This window comes from Bos taurus, chromosome 1 (genome assembly GCF_002263795.3).
Source record: "Bos taurus isolate L1 Dominette 01449 registration number 42190680 breed Hereford chromosome 1, ARS-UCD2.0, whole genome shotgun sequence".
Lineage (NCBI taxonomy): Eukaryota > Metazoa > Chordata > Mammalia > Artiodactyla > Bovidae > Bos > Bos taurus.
The window spans coordinates 153,279,203-153,304,559 of NC_037328.1; the positions used below are offsets into that span (position 1 = coordinate 153,279,203).

Genomic DNA, 25,357 nt, shown 5'->3' on the forward strand with positions numbered 1-25,357 from the left:
GTTTTTAGAAGGTTTAAAGCATCTCGTGCCTCTCACGGTTGGGAGGCTGTGAGCAATCACATGTGGCCGGACAAGCCTGTCAGGCAGGCTAGAGAACCTTCAGAGGAGTTTGTAGGTTAAAACACTCTTATCACGCCCAGGAATTATTATTAACTGGAGCTCTAAGTTAACTCCTTTTCCGAAGGAGGTGGTGGGGGACAGCCCCCTGTAAAGTCAGAGGTGTAGGTGAGAGCACAAAGTAGTAAAGTAGGCAGGCTCTGGTTAATGGGGGTAGATGCTCGAGGATTTCCAGGGGGACTCCTGAGGCTCAATCCCGCCTTTGCGTATGTCGAAACTCCTTCCTCATGACCTTTGCCATGGGCGGAGTACCTCACTCTGGCCCCCAACATGTTAGAATTCCTTTTTGAAAAGTAAAGCCTTGCCAGTTTTGAAGAAAAAGCCAGTTTATGTAGCAGGCTTGGACTGTACTTTTTTCTGTTGTATTTTGAGGCAGGTGGAATCAGAGTTGAGTTTGGCAGCCTTTCCTTAAAGAGCCAGAGAGTGAATGTTCAGGCTCCCAGGGCCGAGCTGTCTTAGTTACAGCTGCAGAACTCTGCCTTTGTCATGAGGATGGCCCTAGGCAGCATGTGCACACATCGGTGGGGCTGCTTTCCAGTGAGACGGTATTTACCAGGACACCCGGATTTGGCCCGTATTTTGAATGTAGTTTGCCAATCCCTCAATTAGAGTAGCATTTCAGAATTTGCCAGGACAAAACTGCTGAGACTTGTGAGAGGTTATTTTGAGCCAAGTTGAAGAAAACTTGACAGAAAGTCAGTGTAAGCTCCGTTGGTGTGATTGAACAGCTGAGAGTTTCAATGCCCGGAAGTCAGAGATTTGTGGGGCAATTCCAGTTGTGGCATCGCTTGCGGGGAGATGGGGCAGATTTTTTCCAGCGGCAGCTCCTCTCCTCTCCACTCCTCTGCACAGAAGGAGAGCAGAAGCTGGGGGCTGAGGGCTGGGTAAAGCCTGGGGGTGTTGGGAGCTGTGATCTCCATGGTGTGAGGTGACCAGGGCCTCGCCCACACCCCCAGAGGGCAGCCCCCTGCCGTAGAGCAGGCCCTCAACTCGGATGCGTGGGCACCACTGCCTCCTCAGGCCTGGCCGGATTGCGTCCTCCTTACCTCATCTGCTGGCCCTGCCGTTTGGCGAGAGCACTTCACAGAACTCCCCACGTGTCATTTCCCGTCAGCTCTAGCTGGGGAGGCAGCCTAAGGGTAGTGTGGCCCCTGCGTCTTCAGCACAGGGGCAGAGCCTGGGGCCAGAGGGAAGCCCCACATCTGATTCCTGGTCCCTGGGACCCTGCGTCCAGAACGGGGCCCTCACCCCACCAGGAGCATCCTTTCTGTACTCACGGGGTTCCCTCTGCAGGAGTCCCTGAATGGCTATCCCGTGACCGTAATACCTCTTACCTGGGGCCTAGAGAGTCCTGCTGATGCAGGGAGCTGAGCTCTGAACTCAGGTTCACGTTTTCTCCTCTTAAGGATCCAGTGTAAGCAGTCTGGGTAACCTTAGAGATGTCAAGGAGATAAGAGTAGAGATACTGCAATGCAGTAAGGATTATTCATGCAAGACTAAGCTTTCACCCCAGAAGTCACTCCCTGCTTGGCCTCTATAGAGGGCTGGCCCTCTGAGCAAGACCTTTTCATCAATTACTGGGAGATTCTGGTAATGAAAGAATTTTAAACTTACTAATTCTTATGTTTTCTTTAAGAAATATACCAGACGCTAGGCTAGGTCCTGGGGCTGCAGTGTTGAAAACTATAGATAAGGTTCCTCATCTCAGATACTCAGTAGTCAGAAGAAACTGATTCTGTGCAGCTGATTAATTCTAATGCACTAATCCTTTTTCTCCCTCCCTCCCTTTCTTTCGTTTTTTAAAAATTAAGTTTATTTTTATCAAAGTATAATTGATTGACAGTATTATGTTAGTTTCAGACGTACAGCACAGTGATTCAGTTATATACATACACACTTATATATGTGTGTGTGTCTTTTCAGATTCGTCACTCATAAGTTATTACAAAATATTGAGTATAGTTCCCTGTGCTATATGGTAGGTCCTTGTTGATTATCTATTTTATATATAGTAGTATGTATATCGGAGAAGGCAATGGCACCCCACTCCAGCACACTTGCCTGGAAAATCCCATGGACGGAGGAGCCTGGTGGGCTGCAGTCCATGGGGTTGCTAAGAGTCGGACACGACTGAGCGACTTCACTTTCACTTTTCACTTTCATGCATTGGAGAAGGAAATGGCAACCCACTCCAGTGTTCTTGCCTGGAGAATCCCAGGGACTGGGGAGCCTGGTGGGCTGCCGTCTATGGGGTCACACAGAGTCGGACACGACTGAAGTGACTTAGCATAGCATAGCATAGTATGTATATCTTAATCCCTAATTCCTAACTTATTCCTGCCCCTCTCCCTTTGGTAACCATGAGTATTTTCTATTTCTGTGAGTCTCTTTCTGTTTTGTAAATAAGTTCATTTGTATCCTTTTTTTTAGATTCCACATATAACTGATACCGTATGATATTTGTATTTTTCTCTCTCTGGCTTCAGTTCATATGATAATCTCTAGGTCTATCCATGTTGCTCTAAATGGCATTTTTCATTCTTTTTTATGGCTGAGTAATATTCCATTAGATACACACACACACACACACACACACACACACACACACACACACATATGTATTGTATATATATGTACCAAATCTTTGTCCATTCACCCGTCGATGGACATTTAGGTTGCTGCCGTGTCTTGACTGCTGTAAATATTGGGTTGCATGGCCAGGGATGAAACCTGTGTCCCTTGCATTGAAAGGCAGATTACCATTGGAACCACCAGAGAAGTCCCTCGTAGTTTTGATTTGCATTTTTCTAGTAATGAGCGTCGCTGAGCATCTTTTCACGTGTTTGTTAGCCATCTGTATATCTTCTTTGGAGCAGTGTCTGTTTATAACTCCTGCCTAGTTTTTGATTGGGCTGTTTGATTTTTGATTTGAGCTGTGTAGTCTGTTTGTATATTTTGGGGATTAATCCTTTGTTGGTTGCATTGTTTACAAATTTTTTCTCCCATTCTGTAGGTTGTCTTTACATTTTGTTTATGGTTTCCTTTGCTTTGCAAAAGCTTTTAAGTTTAATTAGGCCACATTTGTTCATTTTTGTTTTTATTTCTATTACTCTAGGAGATGGATCCAATAAGATACTGCTATAATTTATGTCAAAGAGTGTCCTGCATATATTTTCCTCTAGGAGTTATAGTGTCCAGTCTTACTTTTAAGTCTCTGATTCATTTTGAGTTTATTTTTGTGTGTGGTCTTAGGGAACATTTTAATTTAATTTTTTTACATGTAGCTGTCCAGTTTTTCAAGCACCACTTATTGAAGAGACCATCTTTTCTCCATTGTGTATTTTTGCCTCCATCGTAGATTAATTGACTATAGGTCCATGGGGTTATTTTGGGGCTTTCAATCCTGTCCTGTTGATTTATGTGTTTGTTTTTATGCCAGTACCCTACTCTTGATGACTGTAACTTTGTAGTATAGTCTGAAATCGTGAGTCTGATTTCTCCAGCTATACTTTACTTCCTGAAGATTGTTTTGGCTCTTCAGGGTCTTTTGTGTTTCCATACAAATTAAAACATTGTTTTGTTCTGGTTCTGTGAAAAATGCCTTTGATAATTTGATAGGGATTGCACTGAATCTGTAGATTGCATTGGTTAGTATAGTCATTTTGACAATACTGATTTTTCCAACCCAAGAACATGGTATATTTTTATCTTTGATTTCTTTCATCAGCGTCTCATAGTTTTCTGAGTACAAGTCTTCTGTCTCCTCAGGTAGGTTTCAGTCAGTTCAGTCGCTCAGTCGTGTACAACTCTTTGCGACCCATGAATCGCAGCACGCCAGGCCTCCCTGTCCATCACCGACTCCCGGAGTTCACTCAGACTCAGGTCCATCGAGTCGGTGACGCCATCCAGCCATCTCATCCTCTGTCGTCCCCTGTAGGTTTATTCCTCGGTATTTTATTCTTTTTGATGTGATCGTGACTGTGGCTGTTCCCTTTCTCTCTGACCTTTGATGGTTAGTGTATAGGGACGCAGCAGACTTCTTGTACTGATTTTGTATCTACTACCTGACTTAACTCACTGATGAACTCTGGAAGTTCTCTGGTGGCATCTTTAGGGTTTTCTATGAGAAGGCAGTGGCACCCCACTCCAGTACTCTCGCCTGGAAAATCCCATGGATGGAGGAGCCTGGTGGGCTGCAGTCCATGGGGTCGAGAAGAGTCGGACACGACTGAGCGACTTCACTTTCCCTTTTCACTTTCATGCATTGGAGAAGGAAATGGCAACCCACTCCAGTGTTCTTGCCTGGAGAATTCCAGGGATGGGGGAGCCTGGTGGGCTGCTGTCTATGGGGTCGCACAGAGTCGGACACGACTGAAGCGACTTAGCAGCAGCAGCAGCAGCATGTATAGTGTAATGTCATCTGCAAACAGCAACAGTCTTACTTCTTTTCCAATACGGACCAGCCCCGCCCCTCCCTTTCCCCCTCTGACTGCAGTGACTGGGCCTTCCAGAAGTGTGTTGGATAAAAGTGGCAAGAGTTGACCTCTTAGTATTGTTACCAGTTTTAGAGGAAATGCTTTCATTTCACTGTTGAGTATGATGTTAGTTGTGGGTTTGTCGTATGTGACCTTTATTATGTTGAGGTGGGTTCCCTGTAAGCCCACTTTCTGGAGACTTTTTATCATAAATGGATGGTTAATTTTACCAAAAGCTTTTTCTGCATTTATTGAAATAGTCCTATGGTTTTTATTCTCCAGTTTGTTAATGTGGTATGTCACACTGATTGATTAATGGATATTAAAACATTGATCAGGGGGTTTTTGCAGAAATTGATGCTTGTAGCCAGTGATTTGTTATGTAAGTGAATATTGAAACACAGTGGTCAATAACATTTGGGTAACAGAAGACGTATTACTACGCCTCTTGTCAATGATGTGTTAAAAAATTCTTGCATCCTTGGGATAAATCCCACTTGGTCGTGGTGTGTGATTCTTTTAATGTATTGTTGGATTCAGTTTGCTAGTATTTTGTTGAGAATTTTTGCATCTATTTTCATCAGGGATGCTGGCCTGTAATTTTCTTCTTTTTGTGGTATTTGTGTCTAGTTTTGAAATCAGGGTGATGGTGGCCTTATAGAATGGGTTTGGAAGTATTCCTTCCTTTGCAATTATTTTGGAATAGTTTCAGAAGGATTGGTGTTAACTCTTCTCTAAGTATTTGATAGAATTCGCCTGTGAAGCCATCTGGTCCTGGAGTTTTATTTGTTGGGACTTTTTAAATCACAGTTTCAATTTCAGTACTTGTAATTGATTTGTTCATATTTTCTCTCTCTTCCTGGTTCACTTTTGGGGAATTATATCTTTCTAAGAATTTTTCCATTTCTTCCAGGTTGTCCATTTTATTGGCATATAGTTTTTTGTAGTAGTCTCTTATGGTCCTTTGTCTTTTCTGTGATGTCAGTAGTAACTTATTTTACATTTCTAATTTTATTGATTTAGGTCCTCTCCCTTTTTTTCTTGATGAGTCTTGCTAAAGGTTTATCAATTTTGTTTATCTTTTCAGGAAATCAGCTTTTAGTTTTATTGATTGTTGTTTTTTCTTTGTCTCTATTTCATTTCTACACCAATCTTCATGACTTCTTTCTTTCTACTAACTTTGGGTTTTGTTTGACTTCTTTCTCTAGTTGCTGTAGATGTAAGGTTAGATTATTTGTGAGTTTTCTGATTCCTCGGGTAAGCTTGTATTGCTATAAACTTATCTCTTAGAACTGCTTTCGCTGCATCCCATAGGTTTTGGATGGCTGTGTTTTCATTTGCATTTGTTCTTAGGTATTTTTTAATCTCCTCTTTGACATCTTCAGTGACTCATTGGTTGTTTAGTAGCTTATTGTTTAGTCTCCACGTGCTTATGTTTTTTGCAGTTTTTTTTGCTTGTAATTGATTTCTAATCTCATAATGTTGTGGTTGGAAAAATTACTTGATATGATTTCAGTTCTCTTACATTTACTGAGGCTTGCTCTGTGGCCTCGCATGTGAGCTGTCCCGGAGAGTGTTCCATGTACATTGGAATCTTGCTACTTTCAGATGGAATGCTCTATAAATACCACTTGCGTCCATCTGATCTAATGCGGCATTTAAGGGCTGTGTTCTTTTATTCTGTCTGGATGATCTGTTCATTGATGTAACTATTATGGCGTTACTGTCAATTCTCACTTTTTGTTAACATTTGCCTTATATATGGAGGTGCTTCCTGTGCTGGGCACACATGTTTACAATTGTTACATCTTCTTCTTGGATTGATTCTTTGATCATTTTGTCCTTCAAAGTGGACACGCTTTGATCAAAGATCAGAGTGTCCTTCTTTATCTCTTCTAACAGTCTTTATTTTAAAGTCCATTTTGTCTGATACGAGTATTGCTACTCCAGCTTTCTTTTGATTTCCATTTGCACAGAATCTCTCTTTCCATCCCCTCACTTTCAGTCTGTGTTTGTCACTAGATCTGAATCAGGTCTCTTGTAGACAGCATATATATGGGTCTTGTTTTGTATCCATTCAGCCAGTCTGTGTCTTTTGGTTGAAGCATTTAATTCATTTATATATAAGAGGATTATCGTTTATATATGTTCTTACAGTCAGTCTTCTACATGTGAATGAGTTGCATTCTGGGAGTGCGTTCATAAGTCCAATTTGTAAGTCCAACAGAGTTAACCTAGGCATCCAGCTTTTATAGATAACTTTTACAGAGATGTGAACTCACGTGATTGGACATGTGAATGCGTGTTGCATGTTTGAAAGTTAACAACTTGAAGATTCGTATGTGGGGGACTTACTGTATTGCCATTTTGTTCATTGTTTTTGATCTGTTTTTGTAGATATTTTTTTCTTCCTTTGCTGCTCTTTTGTTCTTCTGTGATATGATGACTATCTTTAATGTTGTGTTTGGATTCCTTTTTCTTATAGGTTTTTCAGTTGCGGTTGTCGGGGTTTGATATAGCAGTCTGTATGTGTATGTATATGATGGTTTTAAGTTGCTGGTCTCTTATTACAAATGCATTTCAAATGCCATGTACGTGTACTCGCCTCTCCTCGTGATGACTGGTTTTGAGGCCCTGTTCGTGTATGGGCTTTCCCTCCCTTTACTGTACGTTTGTCTTTACCAGTGAGCCTTCCCGTTCCTTCACTTTCTTGTTTTCAGTTGTGGCCTTTGCTTTTCCGCTTAGAGAAGTTCCTTTAGTCTTTGTTGTAAAGCCAGTCTGGTGGTGCTGAATTCTTTTAGCTTTTGCTTATCTGTAGAGCTTTTGATTTCTCTGTCAGATCTAAAGGAGAGCCTTGCTGGGTGTTCACGGTCATAGGTTTTCCCTGTCGTCACTTTAAATGCTGTGTATCATGCCACGCTCTTCTGGCCTGCAGAGGCTTTGTTTTGCTTTTGTTGTGCTTTGACACCAAGTTGGAGGCTACCGGGGGGCTTCCTTGATGGCTCGGACGGTAAAGAATCTGCCTGCAATGCAGGAGACCTAGGTTCAATCCCTGGGTCTGGAACGTCTCCTGGAGAAGGAAATGGCAACCCCCTCCAGTATTCTTGCTTGGGAATTCCATGAACAGAGGAACCTGACCAGCTGCAGTCCATGGGGTCCCAGAGTCAGACACGACTTAGTCCTGGAAGAGATGATGGTGGCTTAGAGCAGGGTGGTGGGGAGTGGGGTGGGGTTGATGGGATTCACAGGTGGGTGGGGGTGTACACAGAGAAGAGGGCGGGAGAGCCAGAGACTTCTAGCTTTGGGGTTTGGATAATCGGGGGAGATGATGAAGGTAGCACATACTTGTTACAACAGAAGAACAAGTTTGGAGGAAGGAATAAAGGGCTCTGTTTGGGGATAACCTGGGGTGGGAGGTGGAAGGTGGATGGAGTTACAGGTGAGATGAGATCAGCCATGAGCTTTGTCAGCTCACGTCATCCGTTGAATCCACATGGAGATTATGCTGTTTTTACTGGTTTTGTATGTGCTTGAAGTTTTCCATAGTGAAAAAGAGAGAAACGTTGAGAGATAAAAGCGTTCTGTGTCGGATTATGTTGTTTGAAATGGAAACTGAAGTCTGCAGTTGAATGTGTGAGATTGGAGTTTGCGGCTGGAGATGAACAGTGTAAGCCTAGTGGAGAGGTGGGGGGCGGGCTTGCGGGACTCCGCCTGGGATGCGCCCACATCCAGCGGTCAAGCGGAAGAGGACGGGCCAGTGGAGGAAATGGGGCGGGAGGGTGATGAGCAGGTGTGGGTGAAGCCGGCGAGAAGAGCGCTTCCTGGAGGGCGCGGCAGCCACGTGGATTCTGAGTGGCCAGCGCTGGGCGTCCTGCGGTGGTGGTGGGCGGCCGGAGTGGCCACCTTCCATGCATTGCCGAGTGTGAATGCCTGCCAGGCTGTGGAGGGGAGTTGAGTGGGAAATAAGAAAGTGGAGCCAGGACCATAGACCACGCTTCAGTTTTTTATGTGGATGGGAGCAGGGACATGGGTAACAGCTCGATGAAGGGAGAAGCTTGTTTTGTGTGTTGTATTTTGAAAAGCAGCAGAGCACAGTAGTCACGTGCCTGGATTCAGATCTCAGCTTTGCCGCTCAGCGGCTCTAGGACCTCAGTCTTCTCACGTGCAAAGTGGGGATGTCAGTGATACTCGCTCCTTCGGGCTGTTGTGACTGTCGAGTCAGTTACTGTGCACGCAGTGCCTGGTAAGCTCTGTGTGTGGGCGCTGGCGGTCTCCTCCTGTGCGCATGTGTTGTCATGGAGACGAGGGAGGAGAGGGTGCTGCCTGAGAGAGGGGAGGCTTGAGGGGCAGAGAGCAGACTGGGTCGGTGGGCGGCCGAGTCTTCAGGAGGAGCAGGCGAGTGCGCACTCACACCAGGCCGAGTGCCGCGGTGCTGGCGGCTCAGCCACTGCGGAGCTTGTGCAGGTGGCAGCGCATGCGCTCTTTGCGCGCCAGTGATTGACTTCCGCAAAACCCGCCTCTTGTCATCAGATTCCTGCTCATCAGGTCGCTCCGGCCTCAGCTGAAATCATGTCTCTGGGCCTTGGTGTCCTTGTGTGTAAGCACCATCCTTGACAGCGACTAAGTGTTCCTTCAGCCCTGAAGTGCTCTGTGCCCCGGCTGTGTTTTTGTTTCAGGTTGTCTCCAGTCCTAGCTTGGTCTCAGTTTTTAAGCCAGCAAAAGAATGGATGGGCGTGGACGGGGGAAGGCAGCCGGGCTTCCCAGAGAAAGGCCCGTTTCCTGCAGAGACTTCTGTAGCAGCAGGAATCTCCAAACACCATCCACAGAACCTTTCAGTCAGTAGGATGGCATTTCCTTGTAGGTGCTGACTCCGTCAAAGCATGAAAAGCGTGTGCTACTGGGAGCGGGCAGATGTATTGTGATTTTGTTGAACAGCAGAAGGGCTGTTTTATGGGAACTTCATTTCCTGCCATGTGTTTTAACTTAGGACATGACTGGTTGAGGTTTCAGTTGCAGAATCTTCTGATTCATTGAGTATAAGAACAAGTACACATGTTAAAACATACAGTTCCTCCATCATGTTTTCCCTTTTCACTAAAAGTAGAGAAAGAGTAGCATATAACCAGAGCCATGACTACAGATCTTAATATCATGAAATCGTTTCAGAATAAAAATGATGTGGCCTTCAAGAAGATTTTGCTAGTGTTTTTCACTCTACCTCGCCAGGAATCTGTATATAGTGAACAGTATTTGTATTAAGAAAATAAAACGTTAAGAGGGAGACATGTCTTTAAAAATCGGGGATTGTGCAAGGCAGTTTGCATTTTTGCCCAGATTATTTAGACTAATCGCCACAGGAATGTTGCCTTCTTTGGTAATATAAGTAGGCAAAAAGCATCTGGGAACGTTTTCGTGAAGGCTATCCAAATGAAAAGTGGACCTTTCCAATAGGAGGTGTAACTTCTTTCCCTTCTTCACTGAATTCTTTATTTGGACTTTGGCAGACGGTTGCTGCTGGTATTTCACATGGTCTAGCGTCTGCTGACGGAGCAAGCTTGTGTTTCAGCTCAGGTTCTCTGCGCCCCCCCCCCCCGCCCCATGACTGTGAATGTCACTTCCCTGCCACCAGGTGACTCTTTGGGCTGTGTTTAAAGCTTGCACTTACCTAGATTTTAATGAATCTGACAGAAGCCCACTGTTACAGGTGAAATAATCGAGCTCTTGCTGTGTTTTCACGAATTATTATACTGAAAGAAAATAATGAAAACAAATGTTTCTTTTTAGTAAACCTAAAAAAAATATCGAGAGTAGTAATGTAATGGAGAGTCCTCTGATGATCGTTGCTATTTGTCTTTGTAATAAGATGTTTAGAGCGTGTGGCAAACGAAGAGTCCTATCCCACTGAAAAAATCCCCGTCTTCCCTGCCCTCTTCTGTGTTTTGAATATGAACTAGGCCAGGCTTTCTTTAATGGTCTCCCACCTCCTTTTTTCCTTTCTGTTTTGACCATAAAAAGCTCCTGAATTTCTACTAACCTTTGTTTTAGAAACCAGTTTTAGGTCACTTTGAGTTAGAGTTTTGATCCATTCTGCAGATATTTACTGACTCTTAACTATGCATTTAGCTCTGTGCTTAAGGTGGGGAGTTGATCTAGATGTCGGTTCTGTCTCCTACCTGCAGGAGGCTTTTGGTTTGTGTGTGGAAAAGATATGTTCATGAATATTTCTATTTACATAAAACGTGCTAAGTAGGATAGACAGGTGGAAACAACAGAAATTCAAGTGAGAAGAGTGGGATTCCTGGCTCAGGGTGATGGTGGGTGAGCCAGGGGAGGAGGCGTGAGGGGAGCGCATGGAGCTGGCTCTGGCATGAGGGACGAGCCAGGCTGTGTGTGCCTGTGCCCAGTGTGGGTTTGACATGCTAAGTCCTGGGTGGGCCCAGAACGGAAGCCCCAGCGGCAGGACGTGGCTGCTTTGGCAGGGCCCCTGAGTGAGGCACAGCCTTCTCCACCTCAGCCCCGGGCTCCAGAAGGGTTGTGGAAGGAAGGAGCGTGGTGGGTTCAGTCGTGCGTGTCAGTGCCTTTGCCTTCGGGACAGAGCTCTCAGGCAGTCAAGGGCCAGGCAGACCTGGGTGTGACTCTGGGCTCACCCATGCCCGAGTGATCGTGAGCACATCACCCAACCTTCCTGTTTGCTCTTCTGCAGAATGGAGGGTAATAGTCCTGTCTCTTGGCGGGGAATATGGTTAGCTGTATTAGCTGCATGAATTAATGTACATTAAACATCTACCTCAGAACCTGGAGTGCACCTGAGCTAAATGCCCCTCAGATGTTGGCTGTCGTCGCAGAGAATGTAGCTGTGAGCTGGCAGTTGGCAGAAAAGGAATGCCGCTTTGGGGTGAAGGGACAGTAGCTTTGGGAGTGCTTGAGGGCCTTGACCCTGAGGTGGAGAGCGAGCAGGGGTGAGGCTCCTGGTGAGGAGTCAGGGGAGGAGCAGAGAAGGGGCAGGGGGACCAGGTCAGGGAGGCAGGGGGGACGGGGGAGTTCTGTGTCCCATGTCCCAGGCAAGGGGGAGGCCTCGGGATGTGCAGAGGAAGTCGGAAGTGTCCGATTCAGAGAGATCAGGGAGGCTGAGAACTGAGGCGGGGCGTTGAGTTTGGTTGTCGGAGAAGATGCCCCCTAGCCCTGGGGGAAGTCACAGGAGGCAGCAGCCTGGTGACCACGGGCACCGAGAGTGTCACGGGGGCAGGGAAGGTTTTGTTGGATAGAAGATTATCAGTAGATTCTGGGGTTAAAGGCTGGATTTCCAGAATAAAGACAGTATGGCTTTTAAGTTGGTTCTAGCAAAATAACGTGGAGACTGTGGTTCCAAGGCCACCGTGCTTGCTGCCCATGAGAACCGCCCCCTGGGGTTGGGTGCTCAGTCTTCGAGGCCCTGGGTGGTGGCAGTGATGATGTGACCTGTGCAGTGGTGCATGGATCGAGTGTAAGATTGCGTTGTAATAGCAGATACGTACTGGTAGACTCGTCACCATTAGTGTAGTAAGCTACAGTAAATGCTTACTGAGCAGTTACTCGGGGCAGCAGTGTTACTCACACAGGCTTTGCATGAACGCTGTTCCTATCACCGAGCTGAGAGGCTGGGCTCACACACGCGCCCGGGCTCACGCGGGTGGCCCGTGGTGGAGCCAGGCTACGGCAGCTGCACTGTGGCTGTGGGACCCTGGCTGCAAACAGCCATCCTCTGCTGCTTCCTCTTGTCGGCTGAGCTGCTGAGGACGGGCTGCTAGCATCGGGCATCATGTCTGATGAGTTGGGGGGCCTGGGGGGCAGGCTGGATGTGGGGGAAGGCTGGTGGGAGCTGAGTGAGGCAGCCTTTCAGCAGGGTGGGTGGGGCCGGGGTCACAGGCGCAGGCAGAGGCTCCGCAGGGCAGAGCCGACCCGACGTGCTCTCAGGGACAGGAGAGAGGGCTGGTGAGAACGCCAAGAAAGGTCCTCAGTGGCGGGGCTTTATGGGAGCACGAGAGAGCCAGCACGTTTTCAGAGGTGCTTTGCGGTCAGGGAGACCACCAGCATCTGGAGCTTTCCTGTGGAATTTTAGGAGTTGTCTCCCACTGCTCATTTGACTAGACTTGGTCCTACTGGAGAAAAGGGGCTGGATGAGCTCACATTCGTTGGAAGGACTGATGTTGAAGCTGAAACTCCAATACTTTGGCCACCTGATGTGAAGAACCGACTCATTGGAAAAGACCCTGATGCTGGGAAAGGTTGAAGACGGGAGAAGGGGACGACAGGATGAGATGGTTGGATGGCGCCACTGACTCGATGGACATGAGTTTGGGTGAACTCCAGGAGTTGGTGATGGACAGGGAGGCCTGGTGTGCTGCGGTCCATGAGGTCGCAAAGAGTCGGACACGACAGAGCGACTGAACTGAAACTCTCATTAGGAGGGGAGGCCCCTGACCTTGACCAAGCCCCGGGGCGCCCCCTGGTGGAGTGGAACAGGTAACACAGGCAGAAAGTCTGTATTTGGACGCCGGCTACTGGTGGGATTTGCTGCCAGAAGTGGAGCCCAAAGCAGTAGGAGGCGGGGAGCCTTACTGTCTTCTCTCTCCTGTTGTGAAGAAGTCCCAGCTCTGGGAGGAGGAGAGACCCAAAGGCGGAAGAAACAGGTGTTGGAAGTAGAACCATGTGGAGCTTGAGGAATGTGGGGCATGGATGAAACTGGACTGAAGAGGGCCTGACTCAGGCCTTTTTAGAGTTTTCTGAAGATCAGACACGTCATTTAAAACAGTGCTTCTCCAGCGACCTGTAGCAAAAGGCTGTTTTCATTGCTGTTTGAAGGTTGTGAACCGTTTATATCTTGTAAAATACAATAAAAATGAACTGGAAAAGATAAATGCAGAAAACAAAGACACAGGGAGTGCACGTCCAATTCGTTGTCTGTTGTTAGAGTCAACAGAGACACAGTCTCCTCTTCGGAATTGCTCAACACAAAGTCTCTAAGTGTTTGCTTTTCATTTCTGAAGTCAGCGTGACTTGGACTTAGGCAGGCTCAGGACAAACACAGGCTTGCGGCTGACCGTGGCGCTCGGTAGCGTGCTTGCTCCAGAGCAGTCAGGCTGCAGGCAGGGCCTCATGGGGCTGGCGGGGGGACCGCTCTTTTCAGAGCCCCCAGCCTGGTGCTGGTGCACGCTGCACACTTGGCAAACACGCACTTGTTAAACAGTCCCCGTAAGAGACAGTTTTTATACGCAGAATAAAATTCAGTGAGTATGATAGCAAGTCTCCCAAAATAATTGAAAGTTGTTCATCTGGTGGTAGGCAGAATTCTGAAGCAAAATATGCTTTACCTTGTTTTGCAATTTTTGAAAACCACATCTTTGTAGAGTAAAAAAAAAAAAATACAGTTACTAGAAAGCAAGTTTGTTTCTGAGTTGAGTGCCCCTAACCTCAGCCAGCATCATCTTTTGGTTCCAGGTCGTTTCGGCAGCCAAGGTGTGTGGAGTGGCTAGCGAGTCCCCATCGGTGAAGAGGCTCTGCCTGCTCGTCGCCGATAAAGACTTTTCTTTTAAGGCCGGCCAGTGGTAAGTGGCTCTTCTGTTTCCTCAGCATGTGTGGTCCAGGTGATGTCAGACACCAGAGCTGCTTTTTCCTTCTTGGAAGGACTTCTGTGACTGCTATTTCTCCCGGGGAAGAGGAATTCTAGGGTGTCTCCCGTCAGCCTGAGCCTCTTCTGGCATGGAGAACCTGATTCCTTTCCTAGCCTCAGGGCCCACCTTGGTTCTGAGCCCGGGAGCCTCTCAGCCGTAGATGAACGTTGCCGCCTTGAGTTTCCAGAGGGAGACAGAGCGGCTAGTCGTGGTCCGGACCCGACAGCTCTGACAGTTGATTCTGTTCTGCAGGCCTGGCTGCCGATAGAATGCACTGCAGTCGTCTCCTTTGCTTCACTTATGTGTTGCTGGGGGTGGATACATTTCTAAAAAATCAGCCTTTATGTCAAACGATAGTAAACGCACAAGTCTGAAACTGGTTATGGCAACCAGTCTTGTCACCGAGGTGCCCACCCTCTCGCCTGAATTCTGCAACCTTCACGCCTTGTCTGGGTTGAGTTGAAATAGCTTTTGCTGAATTTGTTAGCAGGACGCTCCCCCCCGATCGGACCCAGCCCGCATCACGCTCATGGCCGAGGGCTGGTCAGTATGCTGACACGGGAGCAGCCCAGCTGTCCCAGTGTTCCCGCGAAGGGCCTCACTGAGCAGCTGTGGAAGTTGGATAGTAAAGACCACAACCCGTATTTCCTTAGGAAAGGTGTGTTTGGGTGTCTGTTTCCTTTATTTAAATCCAGCTTTCATTTCTAAATGAGTTTCTGGCATGTCAATCTTGGTCGTCTTTCTTAGGAGCCACTTGACTAATTTTGGCAGTCCATCTGGAAATGTGGTTTTGTTAGGAGGAGGATGTGTGATAATAGCAAGAGTTAGCAGGCTTGTGTTAATAGTTTGCTTTGAATTTAGAACCAGAAAACAAGATGCTGATTGCAATAATTTGCGCTTGTGAAGCAATTTACTGCAATCTTTGCACATGTTCAGTGATACATATTAAGTGCATTTGGGCTGTTTCGAGGCGGGGTTGGCAACGTTTTTACCCTTCAAAACTGGTTTAGCGGTTACTGCGTTGAACAGTGCGGACTTCGAGTATAAGGATCTGTCTTTGCACGTTTCCCTTCTGGGGAGGCGTTTGTGCCCTGTGCACGCCGTTATCTGTGTGCCTTCCGCTTGGAATGGTGCCGACTCTGACCCCGGTGTCCCGATGACAGAGCCTGTGCCTTGGTTATCCTGCTGCGCCCGCGGTGTGCGTGCGAGCATGGTAAGAAAACGTCATCATTTCCTAGCGATATGCACAGAAACAGGGTCTCCCCGTGAGCCTCAGCGGAAGACTCCTCAGCATGGTGCCGCGTATGCCGTGTCACTGAATGGCTCTGGTAGCCCCGTCCAGGCGGGCGCTGATTCAGTGCATGGCGGACAGAGGGCGGCGTGGGGCGGGGGTCAGCTCCAGCTGGTCCGTGTTTCCCTGCCAGGCGAGTCAGTCCCTCATCCCTGGCATCTGGCCCGTCTTCTTGAGAAGGCTGCTGCCTTAACACCGCCTCTCCGCATGGCTCTGGACACTGTGAGCCCTGTGGCCGTGTGACTTGGTGGTTACCAAGGTGGTGGGCACTGCCCCGTCGGCACTGTCGCTGGGGTGGCTTGCTCGCAGGCTCTCTTAAATGGTTGGCTCACCCGTCACCCCACGTGGCACTTGAGGGGAGAGAGGAGGGGGCTGCCGTGTGCTCACGGGGTTGGAGTGGTCGGAGGGAGAGCTGCTGGAGCCAGGGGGAGGGTGCCCGCTGGGCCGTGACCCCTCGCCCCTGGACTCTGGACTGGTGGCCCCCGCCAATGCCTGCCACGCTCCAAGAGGAGGCGCAGAGCCGCCTCTGAGCGTGCAGGTGCACGCTCTGCGGCCTTGGGCCCTGACCCTCGGGTGGACACTCCCAGCCTAGACCAGGCATGGTCCTCCGGGGCTGTTGGCTGCTGGGGTTCCTGTACTGGGAGACAGCTCTCAGATCTCACACCATCCCATCCAGAGAGAAAGGGAGAACTCCTTCAGACCCATTTCCCGCACGAGCAGGACTGAACCTTCTGGGTTTCTCCCACCAGGAGCTCACAGCTTAGCACGCAGCTCCCTGGGGAGTCCTGCTCTGGACCTTGCTTGGAGCTCCCGCGACTGAGGGGGGAAGGATGGAGCTGGACGTGGCCCCAACAGTCTCCCCCTGCCCATGAGTGCCCGGGGCTGCCAGGTCCAGTGTACCCGGGGTGTCGGTGCTGTGGGCGGGTCCATCCCAGGGGCTGGTCTCGCTCCCAGTCTGCCGCTCTGCCTTCCCACCTGCCGCTCTGCCTCCCCACCTGCTGGCTCTGCAAGGTGGGCGGCTTCCTTTTTGCTCTGGGCTTCGGTTTCCATGTCCTTGAAGAGGAAAGAGTAACACTTCGGTGTTGTAGGATATGTCAGGCATTTGGCACGGTGCCTGATGTTTACTTTATGCGTTTGTTTTGGGTGTCTGTTGTAGCCAGTGCTTTGCTCAGGCCGTCAGAGAGCATCTGTGCTGGTGAGGTCCTCTGTGAGGAGTGTCTTTGAGGTCCCGGGGACAGTCTGAGCTCCTCGCCAGCCTCCCGTGCACCGAGGCTGCTGTGGGAAGAGCAGCCGGCCTGCTAGGAGTGGGCAGGCACATGCCTCTGGTGCCCGCTGCACGCCCGGGCTGTGTGCAGAGCACACCAGGGAGCAGGCGACGCATTTCTGAGTGGGGCAGGCTGTGTCTCTGACTTCATACGTGATAACAGGATTTCATGCTTGAAAGTGCTCGGGGTAATGAGGTGAGAGGAGCCAGGTTAGAGAGCTAGGACTCTCCCCCGCCTGCAGTGGGGCAGCTGCACTGCAGACGTAAGCACGGCAGCGCCGCAGCCCCGACTCAGGCCCACGTGGAGGCGGTGCCGCATTCCTGGGAGTCTCCCTGCAGATGGTGTCCTCCTCCACAGCCTGTCTGATGAGCGCTGTCTTTCAGGACTCCTCTGTGAAGTCTTTCCTGATTCTTCCATCCCTGGTGGAATTAACTTCTTTTTCCTCCCCTCCCCTCTGCATGTCCCATCCACCCCCAAGCAGATTTTTTTTAAAATAAAATGCGGTAGCTGTCTTAGTATTTCCCTGATAAAATCAGGATCACATGTTGGAGCTATGCAGGAGTCTGCGCTAAGCATGAGAGCTTCCAGACGCATCTCAAGTGACGCCGCCTTCTCTCTCCCAAGTGGATTCTTTCACGCTAATGCTCAGTCACGTCTGACTCTCTGTGACCCTCTGAACTGTGGCATACCAGGCTCCCCTGTCCATGGCATTCTCCGGGCAAGGATACTGGAGTGGGTTGCCGTTTCCTCCTCTAGGGGATCTCCCTGACCCAGGGATTGGGTCAGACCCAAGGGGTCTTCTGTGTCCCCTTTATTTCAGGCAGATTCTTTACCTGCTGAGCCATCAGGTTAATCTTCTTCCCATTAGGGAGGTTTGTGAGGGTGGGAGCCAAGACAGACTTGCATTTTTACTGCCAGCACCAGCCTCCGTGCCTGTGCATGGTCGGCAGACAGAGGCTGTCTGTCGTGTTTGCTGAGTCGGGCAGCTTAGAGTGGGGATCTCGGGGAAGCGCGTTTGCTCGGCTGTGGCCCATGTGCCTGCTGTGTGCTGGGCCCTGTGGCGGGACAGGGCTGCCGGTGTCACCCTAGATGTGGACATGCGTGCTTCGCTGCAGAACCAGGCCCTTTCTCTCTGCTCTTCATGTACTCGCTGCAAAAGACGGCATTTTTAACAGGGGTGTGTGCGTGAGTGTGTGTGTGTGTCTAAAACTTACTCTTTCTTGGAAAGATATTTTACTAACTATGCATTGTGCATATTTTCTTAGGCCTATTCAGATGAGGTTCTTCTGTAGCATTTCATGAAGGAGTCCTTTTTCCTAAAGGTGGAGGGTTTCCAGAGTTACTAGAGAAGAGGGATTCCCCTTCAGTTACTGGAGAAAAAGGTCTCTATCAACGTCAAGCAGCAGAGGGTGCTATCGTTCAGGAAATAAAGCAGCAAAAATAGCTCAGAGATTAATTTTTTTTTTAAACACAGACGCTATGGAAATGCCATTCACCTCTTCTCTGAAAGCATATAGCAACGGTATTAGTAAGTGTTAACTATAGTCTTTTAAAATTTGTATCTTGTCTGAAATGGAAGGGAAATCATTCATGGGAAAGAAGGAAGTAAATACGGGCAGAAATAACCTGGGGACCTTTTCTGGAGCCCTTCCTGCCCAGAACTTGTTTTCTAAGACTGAAAAATGACCAGGGACCTAAGGCCAGAGTTGAGAAGAGAACAGCCTCTAAGGCCATAGATCAGATCAGGGGAGGACACCGGGGATGACTGTCGCCTTTTTAAATTATACTGTCTGTCCTTCTTCGATGGCTGAGGAACAGCTTTATGGATAGATGAGTTTCCTGGACATGGGGATGGGAATTTTCTGTGGTCTCGGTTTGTAGTAAATTTCTCTTGCCTTGGTATGTGACTAGATTTATTGCATTTTCTAGAACTCTCACCCCAAAAAAGTTTGTGGCGTGCAGTTATTGATGGCTTGAAACTCACAAGAGTTGTCCACTCTAGGAGCGTGCTTAGGAGCGAAGAAGGCGACATGAGACTGTCAGGATTTAGGAGGCTGCGTCAGCCTATTCAGTGTAGGTGGTCAAATGCCAGCAAGAGAGTTTTTGTTGATTTCTTTTTCACATTCAGGAAACTCTTTTTATCAAGATAAACGTATCATAAAATTCACCCATTCAAAGGGTACAGTTCAATGATTTCTAGTATATTCAGAGAATTGAATTCACAATATATTCTAGAATTGTACGGTGATCAGCCAGTCAACTTTCAGAATAGTCTCATCATCCCAGAAGGAAACTCTGCCCTGAATATCATTCACTTCCCATCCTCACCCTTAGGCACCCACTGTTCTAGTTCCTGTCTTTTATGGATTTTCCTATTCTGGACATTTTGTGTCAATGAAATTATGTAGTATGTGGTCTTTTTTTGTGACTAGTTTCCTTCACTTCTTTCAGTTCTTTGACTTCCCTGGTGGCCCAGACGGTAAAGCCTCTGTCTACAATGCGGGAGACCCGGATTCAGTTCGTGGGTCAGGAAGATCTCCTGGAGAAGGAAATGGCAACCCACTCCAGTACTCTTGCCTGGAAAATGCCATGGACAGAGGAGCCTGGCAGGCTACAGTCCATGGGGTACAAAGAGTCGGACACGACTGAGCAACGTCACTTCTTTCACTTAACGCAGTTCCGCTGCTCATCTGAGTGTGGCATGTTTCAGTACTTCATTCCATCCTGTGAATGTACCGCCTTTGTTTACGTATTCATCAATTGGTGAACATTTAGCTTGTTTTGGAACTTTTAGGCTGTTATCAGTAATGCTGCTATGAACATTCGTGTGCATATTTTTAAGTGGATATATATTTTCTTTTTTCTTTAGTATATACCTCAGAGTAGAATTGCTGGTCACATCTTAACATTTTCAGGCACTGCCAAATTGTTCTTTAAAGTAGCAAGGCCCTGTTCCATTCCCATCAGCAATGTACAGAGGTTCCAGTTTCTCCAGATCCTGACACTTGCCATTGTCTTTTTGATCAGCCATCTGTCCAGGTGAGTGTGACATTCATTAATGGCTCATTGTGATTTTGATTTGCATTTCCCTAATGACATATGACTAGACGGACCTTTGTTGGCAAAGTGATGTCTCTGCTTTTCAATATGCTATCTAGGTTGATCATAACTTTCCTTCCAAGGAGTAAGCGTCTTTTAATTTCATGGCTGCAGTCACCATCTGCAGTGATTTTGGAGCCCAAAAAAATAAAGTCTGACACTGTTTCCAGTGGTCATGTATGGATGTGAGAGTTGGACTGTGAAGAAGGCTGAGCGTGAAGGATTGATGCTTTTGAACTGTGGTGTTGGAGAAGACTCTTGAGAATCTCTTGGACTGCAAGGAGATCCAACCAGTCCATTCTGAAGGAGATCAGCCCTGAGATTTCTTTGGAAGGAATGATGCTGAAGCTGAAGCTCCAGTACTTTGGCCACCTCATGGGAAGAGTTGACTCATTGGAAAAGACTCTGATGCTGGGAGGGATTCCGGGCAGGAGGAGAAGGGGACGACAGAGGATGAGATGGCTGGATGGCATCACTGACTCGATGGACGTGAGTCTGGGTGAACTCCGGGAGTTGGTGATAGACAGGGAGGCCTGGCGTGCTGCAATTCATGGAGTCGCAAAGAGTTGGACACAATTGAGCGACTGAACTGAACTGAACTGAATGACAAATGAGGTTGAGCATTTTTTCGTGTACTTATTATCCATTTATGTATCATCTTTGGAGAAATGTTTGTACGAATCCTTTGCCCACTTGTGAAATGTGATTTTACTTATTTATTCATTTGTCTGTGCTGGGTCTTTGTTGCTGTGTGGACTTCTCTGTAGTTTTGGGGAGCAGGAGCTCCCAGGTGTGGTGCGTGCGTTTCTCATTGCTGGGGCTTCTCTTGCTGTGGAGCGCAGGCTCCAGGGTGTGTGGGCTCAGGAGCTGTGGCTCCCAGGCCCTAGAGCACAGGCCCAGAGTTGTGACACACAGGCTTAGTTGCTCCTTGGCCTATGGGGTCTTCCCAGACCAGGTCCTTTTCCACGGAGCCACCAGGGAAGCCCCCTTTACCCATGTTTTGAATTTTCTTTTTATTACTATATTCTGTGTACAAATTACTCGTTAGATACATGATTCAAAAATATTTTCTCCCATTCCAAGGGTCATCTTTTAACTGTCTGGATGGTGTGTACGACACATAAGTGTGTGGCACAAAATTTTTCATCTTACGCAGTCTAGTTTCTCCAGTTTTTCTGTGACCTTTGTGTTTTAGTGTCATTTCTAAGTAGCTGGCCATGAAGACTTACTCCTGTGTAAGTCTGAGTTTGTAACTTTACTGTTTATATTTAGGTCTGTGATCTAACCAGAGTTAATGTTTGTATATGGTACGAGGTCAGGGTCCACCCTTATTCTTTTCCAGTTACTATTCACTTGTCCTAGCACTTTTTTCTTTAATTGAAGTATAGTTGATTTGCAGTGTTGTATTAGTTTCTGGTGTACAGCAAAGTGATTCAGTCACATGCGTGTGTGTGCTTATTCTTTTTCAGAGTCTGTTTCCTTTATAGATTATTATAAAACCATCACCACTTACTGAAAAGACTCTTCTTTTGCGGTAAATTGTGCTGGTAGTCTTGTTGAAAATCAGGTGACCGTAACACGAAGTTTGTGTTTTGATTCTCAGTCTTTTGCCATTGACACCTGCCTGTCCCAACACCAGTACCACAGTGTCATCATTACTGTGATTTAAAGCAATCTTGAAATCAGAAGGTGTGAATCCTCCAAATTTATTCTTCTTTTTAAAGATTATTCTGATGATTCTAGGCTCCTTGAATTTCATATCAGTTTTATGATCACCTTATCAAAGAGACCAGCTAGGGTTTGATAAGTATTGTAGTAAATCTGTAGATCAATTTGGGAACTATTGCCATCTTAATATTAAGTCTTCCAGTCCATGAATATAAGAAGCCTTTCTGTTTATTTAGATCTTCTTTCTGTTTATTTAGATCTCTTTGATTTTTTTTCAGTAATGTAGTTTTTAGTGTATAAGTCTTACACTTCTTTTGTGAAGTTTATTCCCAATTATTTTATTACTTTATTATAAATAGGACTTTTTCTTAATTTCACATTTAGATTGTTCATTGCTAGTGGGTAGAAATACAGTTGGTTTTTATTATTAATTTTATATTCTGCAACATTATTTGAAGTTGTTTATTAGTTCTCCTGTATTTATAGTAAATTCATTAGGATTTTCTATATATAATGTTATGTCATCTGCAACTTCTTTCTCTTCAATCTGGATGCCTCTTATTTCATTTTCTTGCTTAATTGCCTTGGCTAGAATGTCTGGTACAGAGTTGAGTAGAATTGGTCAGAGCAGACATCTTTGCCTTGTTTCTCTTCTCAGGTGGGGAATTTTCAGCCTTTCAGGGAAGAAATGGAGTGGCCATCATGGTCAACAAAAGAGTCCGAAATGCAGTACTTGGATGCAATCTCAAAAACGACAGAATGATCTCTGTTCGTTTCCAAGGCAAACCTTTCAATATCACAGTAACCCAAGTCTATGCTCCAACCAGTAATGCTGAAGAAGCTGAAGTTGAACGGTTCTATGAAGACCTGCAAGACCTTTTAGAACTAACACCCAAAAAAGATGTCCTTTTCATTATAGGGGACTGGAATGCAAAAGTAGGAAGTCAAGAAACACCTGGAGTAACAGGTAAATTTGGCTTTGGAATACAGAATGAAGCAGGGCAAAGACTGATAGAGTTTAGCGAAGAAAATGCACTGGTCATAACAAATACCCTCTTCCAACAACACAAGAGAAGACTCTGTACATGGACATCACCAGATGGTCAACACCAAAATCAGATTGATTATATTCTTTGCAGCCAAAGATGGAGAAGCTCTATACAGTCAGCAAAAACAAGACCAGGAGCTGACTGTGAACTCCTTATTGCCAAATTCAGACTGAAATTGAAGAAAGTAGGGAAAACCACTAGACCATTCAGGTATGACCTAAATCAAATCCCTTATGATTATACAGTGGAAGTGAGAAATAGATTTAAGGGCCTAGATCTGATAGATAGAGTGCCTGATGAACTATGGAAGGAGGTTCGTGACATTGTACAGGAGACAGGGATCAAGACCATTCCTATGGAAAAGAAATGCAAAAAAGCAAAATGGCTGTCTGGGGAGGCCTTACAAATAGCTGTGAAAAGAAGAGAAGCGAAAAGCAAAGGAGAAAAGGAAAGATATAAATATCTGAATGCAGAGTTCCAAAGAATAGCAAGAAGAGATAAGAAAGCCTTCCTCAGCGATCAATGCAAAGAAATAGAGGAAAACAACAGAATGGGAAAGACTAGGGATCTCTTCAAGAAAATCAGAGATACCAAAGGAACATTTCATGCAAAGATGGGCTCGATAAAGGACAGAAATGGTATGGACCTAACAGAAGCAGAAGATATTAAGAAGAGGTGGCAGGAATACACAGAAGAACTGTGCAAAAAAGATCTTCATGACCCAGATAATCACGATAGTGTGATCACTGACCTAGAGCCAGACATCCTGGAATGTGAAGTCAAGTGGGCCTTAGAAAGCATCACTACGAACAAAGCTAGTGGAGGTGATGGAATTCCAGTTGAGCTATTCCAAATCCTGAAAGATGATGCTGTGAAAGTGCTACACTCAATATGCCAGCAAATTTGGAAAACTGAGCAGTGGCCACAGGACTGGAAAAGGTCAGTTTTCATTCCAATCCCAAAGAAAGGCAATGCCGAAGAATGCTCAAACTACCGCACAATTGCACTCATCTCACATGCTAGTAAAGTAATGCTCAAAATTCTCCAAGCCATTCAGCAATATGTGAACCGTGAACTTCCTGATGTTCAAGCTGATTTTAGAAAAGGCAAAGGAGCCAGAGATCAAATTGCCAACATCTGCTGGATCATCGAAAAAGCAAGAGAGTTCCAGAAAAACATCTATTTCTGCTTTATTGACTGTGCCAAAGCCTTTGACTGTGTGGATCACAATAAACGGTGGAAAATTCTGAAAGAGATGGGAATACCAGAACACCTGATCTGCCTCTTGAGAAATTTGTATGCAGGCCAGGAAGCAACAGTTAGAACTGGACATGGAACAACAGACTGGTTCCAAATAGGAAAAGGAGTTCGTCAAGGCTGTATATTGTCACCCTGTTTATTTAACTTATATGCCGTCTATGGGGTCACATAGAGTCAGACACAACTTAAGTGACTTAGCGGCTTAGCAGCAGCAGAGTACATCATGAGAAATGCTGGACTGGAAGAAACACAAGCTGGAATCAAGATTGCCGGGAGAAATATCAATAACCTCAGATATGCAGGTGACACCACCCTTATGGCAGAAAGTGAAGAGGAACTAAAAAGCCTCTTGATGAAAGTAGAGAGTGAAAGAGTTGGCTTAAAGCTCAACATTCAGAAAACGAAGATCATGGCATCCGGTCCCACCACTTCATGGGGAATGGATAGGGAAACAGTGGAAACAGTGTCAGATTTTGTTTTTTCTGGGCTCCAAAATCACTGCAGATGGTGACTGCAGCCGTGAAATTAAAAGACGCTTACTCCTTGGAAGGCAAGTTATGATCAACCTAGACAGCATATTCAAAAGCAGAGACATTACTTTGCCAACAAAGGTTCGTCTAGTCAAGGCTATGGTTTTTCCTGTGGTCATGTATGGATGTGAGAGTTGGACTGTGAAGAAGGCTGAGCGCTGAAGAATTGATGCTTTTGAACTGTGGTGTTGGAGAAGACTCTTGAGAAGTCCCTTGGACTGCAAGGAGATCCAACCAGTCCATTCTGAAGGACATCAGCCCTGGAATTTCTTTGGAAGGAATGATGTTAAAGCTGAAACTCCAGTACTTTGGCCATCTCATGCAAAGAGTTGACTCATTGGAAAAGACTCTGATGCTGGGAGGGATTGGGGGCAGGAGGAGAAGGGGACGACAGAGGATGAGATGGCTGGATGGCATCACTGACTCGATGGACGTGAGTCTCAGTGACCTCCTGGAGGTGGTGATGGACAGGGAGGCCTGGCGTGCTGTGGTTCATGGGGTCGCAAGGAGTCGGACACGACTGAGCGACTGATCTGATCTGATCTGATGATTAGATATTTTGTACTTGTCTTTATCATGCTGAGGAAATTACCATTTATTCCTGGTTTGTTGAGTATATTTATTATGTAAGGGTGTTGGATTTTGTCAGATGCCATTTTTGCATCTGTTGAGATGATCACATGGATTTTGTCCTTTATTGTGTTAAGTGGTTTAATTCATTGATGATTTTCATATGTTGAATCAATATTCCTGAGAATTTTGCATCTGTATTCATAAGGGATGTTGATCTGTAGTTTAGTGGTATCTTTGTCTGGCTTTAGTATTAGAATAATACTGACATGGTAGAGTGAAGTGGAAAGTGTTTTTTTCTGTTTTGGGGGGAAGTATGTGTGAAAGATAAGCATTAATTCTTCTTCAGATGTTTCTTCAGCTTCTTCAGAGTTAACCTCTGC

At 46.5% G+C, this 25,357-nt stretch overlaps 1 protein-coding gene across 4 annotated transcripts in view; it reads left to right on the forward strand.

Moving 5' to 3' along the window:
- Positions 1 to 25,357, forward strand: part of OXNAD1 (oxidoreductase NAD binding domain containing 1) — a 51,860-nt gene that overhangs the window by 12,446 nt on the left and 14,057 nt on the right. For all 4 annotated transcript variants that reach the window (XR_003030191.2, XM_024978398.2, XM_010801745.4 and 1 more), the window contains one exon: positions 14,070 to 14,176. Coding sequence is in view for 3 of the 4 variants with exons in the window: in XM_024978398.2 (XP_024834166.1) it covers positions 14,070 to 14,176 (107 nt within the window). In the remaining variant the exon portion in view is untranslated. The remainder of the gene's footprint in view (positions 1 to 14,069; positions 14,177 to 25,357) is intronic.